Raw genomic sequence first — 7,581 nt, forward strand, 5'->3', positions numbered from 1 at the left:
TGGGCTCAAGCGAGTCTCCTGCCTCCGCCTCCCAAGTAGCTGGGACCACAGGCGCCCGCCACAACGCCCGGCTATTTTTTGGTTGGAGCTGTCGTTGTTTGGCAGGCCCGGGCTGGGGATTCGAACCCGCCACCTTAGGTGTACGTGGCTGGCACCTTAGCCGCTTGAGCCACAGGCGCCCAGCCTATTTCTTTTTCTGAGATAAAGTTTCACTCTGTCACCCTTGGTAGACTGTGATGGTGTCATAGCTCACAATAATCTCAAACTCTTGGGTTCAAGTGATCTTTATGCCTTAAGCTCCTGGGTAGCTAGGACTATGGGTTCCTACTACAACACCCTGGCTATTTTTTAGAGACAAGGTCTCGCTCTAGCTCAGGCTGGTCTCGAACTCTTGGGTTTAAGCAATATACCCACCTTAGCATCTCAAAATGTTAGGATTATAGGCCTGAGGCACCACACTTGGCCTTCGTTTACTGTTTTAAAATAAACAAACAAAATCCAGCTACTTGGAAGGCTGAGGTGGGAGAATCTCTTTAATATTGGAGTTTGAGACTAGCCTGGGCAGTGTAGTGAGACCCCATCTCATGAATAAAAATCCCAAATCAAACCCCCCCCCCACATGATCAGAAATAGATATTTAAGGTACTAAGAAAACACACCTCTGAGACTCCCTTTCTAGCCATCTCAGTCATAAATCCAAGCCTCTACTTCATTACTTCTCCCAGGGTAGCTGTGAGAAGCATTTACATAACGAAAAGGAAACGTATTTTCCTTTTTTACATTAGGTAGGATGTTATATTGACATTTTTGAAATGACAATATAAAAGTTTCAAATGGAAAAACAATCCCTTTCTCATATTTCAAGACGGACAATAGCAACAGTGTTGAGCGATTTCAACGTCATTACATAGCCATAACTGCATGCAAACACTTCATCATACTGAAATCCACTTACATCCTATTTCATCAAATGATATGTTTTAGTGCAAAGCTAAAATCTGTTAGAAATTTTCCTGCTCTTCAAAGCAAACTCAAAGGAACTGATGTGCGGCTACTTCTTGGTCTATCAAGAGTAAGGGACAGATTCCTAGTCCTACAACAAGCACCTTGGCTTTGAAGGCCACAGACACAGTCCTGGAACTTCTGGGCACTTACCTCTTTCAGGATGCCTGTGTGCTTTGACTTTGCTTTTAGAATTTTCTGAAATTCCTCAGATTCCAGGTAGGCAAGCTGCTCTCTCCTTCTCTTCACGGCAGGCTCCAATTCATCCTCAGCTGGAGTAGAAAGAATGCACTTGAGCTGGCACAGAGAAATCACAGAGCACCATGGCCCTTCCTTCTGTCTCTCTCTGCCCACCAGGCCCTTTGCACTTGACCTAAGCCCCGCTGGTTCCAGCAGGGAAAAGCTCTCAAGAGGTGCGCCAAGCACAGAGCTTAGACCGTGGCGTGGTGCCAGATGTGACCACTAAATTAGAGTCTCCTTTTCCCCTTCGAGTAGGGAGCTGAGAATAGATAAGAAAATCCTCTTTACAAACCGATTCCAAAATGACACTGTCAATTTCGGAGTTTTGAAAATAAAATTAGGGCAATTTATAACAAAGGAATTTTATTTCTTCCAGAATGTATGGTTATGCAAATATGTACATAGAAAGATTCAATGAGTATCCTTTTCCCAAATGTTCGAATGACCATGATTTCTTCCCAATGTGATGTGTTTATTAAAAAGACCAGTAACAACCAGCTCCAGTTGCAGAAATCCTATTCTGTGCAGAGGGAAACGGAAGAGCAGACTGGTCTCAGGGGTGCTGGTTATGGCTTGGAGAGTTTCCCTATGAACAATTTCTCCTCCCCACTGCTGACTCTGAAGGTGCAGTACCTGGGGGAGAAGATGTGGTGTTCTTTTCTACACGTTCCATCACTTCCAGGACGTCCTGGGCGTCCTTTTGCTTCGTTTTAATGCTGTTTGGGTTTGTTTTTGTAAGAATCTGCCCTTTTGTCCTTAATTTGGTGATAGCAGCCAACTAGAACAAAAGAGAAGACAGGGAGGTAAAGATCTCGACGATGAGACAGGCACCCATCGCCCTGGACCACCCTCTGGTAATTAACCAGTGAATCCTGGCTATTGTCTAGTAGCAACCAGCAGAATTAATAGCATGCTAGACAGGCCTATCAGGCCTACGAGCTGCTGAATAAAGCCTCAGTTTATTTAAATACTACTAGTTCCACATCAGCTAGACCATGGGTTTCCAGATCCACAAAGGAACCACATCACCATTTTGGAAATTTAGAATCAGACAGAAGCAGGATAGAATTCCATCTAGTTGTGCCCCTGAGGCAAATTACTTTCTCAACCTCAGTTTCCTCATTTTTTAAAAAATTAAATCATAGCTGTGTACATTACTGCAGTCATGAGGTACAGTGTGCTGGTAGTTTCCTCATTTGTAAAACGGGGGTGATGACAGCACTGACCTTTTCTTTTTTGTTGCTCTGTAGCCTAAGGTACAATGCAGTGGCATCACAGCTCACAGCAACCTCAACCCCTGGGCTTAAGTGATTCCCTTGCCTCAGCCTCCCAAGTAGCTGGGACTACAGGCGCCCAGCACAACGCCATGCCCAGCTATTTTTTGGTTGTAGTTGTCATTGTTGTTTGGCAGGCCCGGGCTGGATTTGAACCAGCCAGCTCTGGTGTAGTGGCTGCTGCCTTAGCTGCTTGAGCTATAGGCACTGAGCCAAAGAAGGATTCTTTAAAACACAATTTTACAGTCTTGCCTCAACTATTCCAAGAATCTTTTTTTTAATGCCAGGCTCTCTAGCTATAAAACATTATCTTCTGCTAGGCTATCTCTTGCAGCCTGCCACACAGCAGTCTTGAGATGATGGCTCTAACTTCCTTGCCTTAAATTAATGGTATTATGTTGACACTACTATCATTTAAAATTACTTTTACTCTAATTATCATGATCAGTAAATAGCTAATAAGTGTCTGTCTTTCCTGGGTGTAAGTATATTGAGTTTGAAACCCAAGCTCTGTCTTACAGAATGCAAATTCAAGTGTCAAAGAGAAGAGGTGCCCCTTACCTTTTTGGCTTCTGCTAAAGCACTCAGTTTTGGTCTTGGTGGTGGTGACTCATCAAAAAAGAGAACGTCATCTCCTTCTGAGATGCCACGCCCAAGCTTGGGCATCAATGTGGTTGGGCTTTCTTCCATCCTGGGGAACTCTGCGCCCACCCGTGGAGATTGGGCAGGGGGCTGTTGGGATGAGGATGGCACAGCTGGGCTCTTGACTTCACTTGAGCTTTGAAGAAATCTTTAAAGAACACAGAGTGACAAAATATGCAAACAGAACTTTAAGAAGATGATAACCCTACAACTCAAGGTGGCTTAGGAGGCAGCAGGCAGGCCATGAGCTAGAACTAGTTGTTAGGAAAATAATTTCTCCTCTGTGGTTAATAATCTAAATTAGCAAACAGTAAGAATAATATTAGCTTCACTGACTCTTGGGTTACTTGACTTTTCATTTGATAAACTGTATAATTGCCCTAGCTTTGTTTTCCATTTATTTTTATTTCCTTGTTTATTTATTTTTTTTGTTTAGACAGAGTCCCACCCTATGCCCTGAGCAGAGTGCAATGGCATCATAGCTCACTGCAACCTTGGACTGGGCTGTGGGCATCCTGCTGCCTCAGCCTCCAGAAGTCGCTGGGATTACAGGCACTTATGTTGGCGCCCAGCTGGGTTTTTTACTTTTTTTAATGAGTTGGGGTCTCACTCTTCCTCAGGCAAGTCTTGAATTCCTGAGTTCAAGCAATTCTCCCTCTTCAGCCTCCCACAGTGCTGGGATTACAGGCGTGAGCCACCGTGCCCAGCTACCCTAGCTTTAGAATGATTGTTTTTATCAATTGGTTGTCTGGTGGGCATCACCTGCAGAGCAAAGGCCTGAAGCTGAGGTGGGGACCATATCCCAGCCCTACAGTTAGCTTTGGGGCCTTCAAGAACCTACTGCCTCCCTCTGCATCTAGTCGGTACTAATGGGAAGAGCTAACTCCTGTGAGACGTCTGGAAGCCCTTAACAGAAAAGTGTTACGACTTGCACACTGATTATTTTGTATACGGTTTTAGAAGCTATTTAAAAAGAAGTCTCAGAAATCACCTAATCCAAATCTTTCATTTCACAGATGAAGAAATTGAGGCCCCAGTTCAACTCAGGACTAGTGCCAGGGCATATTCTTTCCACAACTACATACCCACTCTTGCCAGCTCCAGGCTGAATTTGCAAATTACCTACCTAATCCTGCCCAAAGGTATATTTGGTTTGGCCAGTAGAGTTCTGAAAATTGTCAGATTATAATGCCTTGCAACTGACAGTTTCCTACAAGGCCCACAACTCCAACATATACAGCAGAACCTCCATAGCTGACCACCTCCTATACTGATCACCTCCTTAAACTGACCTAATTTTCATAGACTGGACATGCACCACATGTATGTATCAGTGTAGTAGCCTAGCTGCTTATGTTGACCACCTCTATGTGTTTACTAGTCTGTTACAGTCCCTTGGGTGGTCAACTCACAGCAGTTCTCCTGTATTTCTCTGTCATATATTTACATGACCTGTAGGCCCATGAGTACTTCTACAGATATCCCATTGGTTTCTTAAACTAACCTGCCTGAGAGCAAACCCAGTCTCCTATTTCTTCAAAGAATTTCCTCTTGACTTATAATTGACTTTGTTTTCATGGAACCATCTGCCTATTAGCAGCCCAGGTTTGGACAGCAAATGGCTAGATGTTGGCATAGTCCAGGGGTGAATTTGAAACTTGGTCCTACTGTGGACTAGCTCTCTGGGCTCCAGCTGCATTATTAGGAGAAGCAGGATAATCATGCCTCCCAGAGCTACTGTGAGGATGACGCTTTATTTATGGCGTGTACAGTACAGTGTGTGTTAAGGGCCTGGAAATAGTAGCTATTATCACTGTTGAGATGACTTGAGTTCAGGAATCTTTGATTTGTCCACCTTCTGCATGCATTCCCACTAGATCCACCTTTAAAATAATGCCCCATTTTTAGTACCTTTTCCTTCTTTTTTTTTGAGACTGAGCCTCAAGCTGTCACCCTGGATAGAGAGCCGTGGCGTCACAGCTCACAGCAACTTCCAACTCCCAGGCTTAAGTGATTCTCTTGCCTCAGCCCCCCAAGTAGCTGAGACTACAGGTGCCTGCCACAACTCCTGGCTATTTTTTGGTTGTAGCTGTCATTGTTGTTTGGCAGGCCCAGGCTGGATTCGAACCCGCCAGCTATGATGTATGTGGCTGGTGCCTTAGCCACTTGAGCTACAGGCACTGAGCCTTGTACCTTATTCTTATAATTTACCTGAATAACTACATCAACCTACCCACCAACAGGTGAACATGTGCCCCCTCCACCCTGAGACACAATCTGTTTTGCCCAGGCTAGAGTGCTATGGTGTCAGCCTAGCTCATGGCAACCTCAAACTCCTGGGCTCAAGTGATCTTCCTGCCTCAGCCTCCGAGTAACTGGGACTACAGAGGACTGCCATGATTCCTGGTTAATTTTTCTATTTTTAGAAGAGAGGGGTTTCACTCTTGCTTAAGGTCTTGAACCCTTGGGCTCAAGAGATCCTTCTGTCTCAGCCTCCCAGAGTGCTTGGATTACAGGTTTGAGCCTCCCTACTGGCCTGTTTTCCTCGTTTAGAAAAACTCTCCACACTTTACTCCTATGGTGACAAAACTACTCTAACCTGTACCATTTGGTCTTAGGAGTCACTAGTGTAGGTCAGCAATATTATTTATACCCTTAAATGCTATTTAGGTTATAAGAAAATGACTTTAAATTATCAGAGTTAAAAATGTGGCCAACCCAAATCTTGGGGAATTTGGGTTGGCCACATTTTTGATGTGGGCAATTTTGAAAGTGATGAAGGGACATTTTTGAAAGTGATGAAGATGTGCTGAGGATGCCTGAGATCAATGACGTAACTGTGGAATATTAAATGCGCTCCTCTTACTGTCTCTGGAGAGCTTCTGATTTCCTTTTCCTTATCTCCAACATTTGCTGCTTCTGTTGCTTCAAGAGGGCCGAGGCTGATATCGACTGGATGGCAGGTTTGGGGCCTCCCATGATTCCTAAAACACAAGCCCACAGACTGAGAGGTTCTCGGGGAGACTGGGGGGACCCAGGCACACACACTGCAGCCACATAAGCTGACTGTACCTGCAGCCGTGGCCTTGGCTAAATGTTGTTTCAAGTTTCTGGCTCCACACGTTGGCAGGTCCATCAATTCCTTGAACTCCTCAGAGCAAGATAAGCTCTTCTGGGGTATTCCTGAAACATGTACACATCAGCTTTAGAGAATTCAAAATTCAGTTTGAGGTCCTGTGATATATCACTTTTTAAACTTTGGACTCATAATTTAGTCATTTGCAAATGAAGAAGGCAGAGTAGCATAAGAAAAAAGAATCATTAACCTCTAGTGTCAGACTAGTGGGGCTGCAAGAGTATCCTAAGTGTGTCTTATGATTAGTAATGATTAGAACACTGAGCACACCAATCTGTGGGGTCATGTTATATGCCCTTTCTGGAATATGCATGAGGCATTAAGTTTCCCTACTAGGCCCCAACTACCGTTTGTGACCATAAGCACAGGATGTGGGCTGCGTTTTCTGATCAATTTCTTATTTTGGGGTTTTTTCACCCCTAATTTTTCTTAAGAAATGGGGTCTGCTATGTTCCCCAGGCTGGATTCAAATTCCCGGTCTACAAGTGTGCACTACCATGCCCTTACCTATACCTGTTTTTTTTTTTTTTTTTTGAGACAGCGCCTCAAGCTGTCCCCCTGGGTAGAGTACCGTGGCATTACAGCTCACAGCAACCTCCAACTCCTGGGCTCAAGTGAGTCTCCTGCCTCAGCCTCCCAAGTAGCTGGGACCACAGGCGCCTGCCACAACGCCCGGCTATTTTTTGGTTGCAGCCACCATTGTTGTTTGGCGGGTCCAGGCTGGGGATTTGAACCCGCCACCTTAGGTGTACGTGGCTGGCGCCTTAACCGGTTGAGCTATAGGCGCCGAGCCACCTATACCTGTTTTAACAAAAGATAACCAAAAGGTTTGACCAGGAACCCAATCCTACTGATTCTAATGCTGGACGTTAAATATTGGGCCTGGATACATTAAGAAATATTAAAAAGAATCCTAAGCTAAGACACAGCTAAGATTAATATGCTGTTTTTTCCCCAAATGTCTTGCCAACAAGGTGTGGTTCCTTTAGCCTACTCACTGCCTGTAGGTAAAGGTGGATTATCACCTATGGCGTGTGCCTCAGTCATTTTCAATGGTGACAAAACTACTCTAACCTGTACCATTTGGTCTCATGAGTCACTAGTGTAGGTCACAAATGTTATTTATACCCTTAAATGCTATTTAGGGTGTCTGAGCTGGAGAAAGAAACTGAGTATGGAGAGTTACCGAATTTTTGCTTTGTTTCCTGAATGATCAAGCCTGCACCCTTGACAACCAGATTGTTCAGAGTGGTCTGAATCATCTTCTTAGGGGCAACAGCTGCAGCG

At 44.6% G+C, this 7,581-nt stretch overlaps 1 protein-coding gene across 1 annotated transcript in view; it reads right to left on the reverse strand.

Annotated features, from left to right (window-relative positions):
* MCM10 (minichromosome maintenance 10 replication initiation factor) overlaps positions 1 to 7,581 on the reverse strand; it is a 24,785-nt gene that overhangs the window by 4,609 nt on the left and 12,595 nt on the right. Inside the window, exons 9-14 of the mRNA XM_012803274.2 lie at positions 7,481 to 7,577; positions 6,231 to 6,341; positions 6,025 to 6,142; positions 3,078 to 3,306; positions 1,876 to 2,020; positions 1,156 to 1,274 (exon numbers count right to left, since the gene is read on the reverse strand). Of these exons, the coding sequence (XP_012658728.1) occupies positions 1,156 to 1,274; positions 1,876 to 2,020; positions 3,078 to 3,306; positions 6,025 to 6,142; positions 6,231 to 6,341; positions 7,481 to 7,577 (819 nt within the window). The remainder of the gene's footprint in view (positions 1 to 1,155; positions 1,275 to 1,875; positions 2,021 to 3,077; positions 3,307 to 6,024; positions 6,143 to 6,230; positions 6,342 to 7,480; positions 7,578 to 7,581) is intronic.

The sequence above is a fragment of the Otolemur garnettii genome, unplaced genomic scaffold, assembly GCF_000181295.1.
Source record: "Otolemur garnettii isolate 467f Iridium unplaced genomic scaffold, OtoGar3 scaffold00019, whole genome shotgun sequence".
In the NCBI taxonomy this organism is placed as follows: domain Eukaryota; kingdom Metazoa; phylum Chordata; class Mammalia; order Primates; family Galagidae; genus Otolemur; species Otolemur garnettii.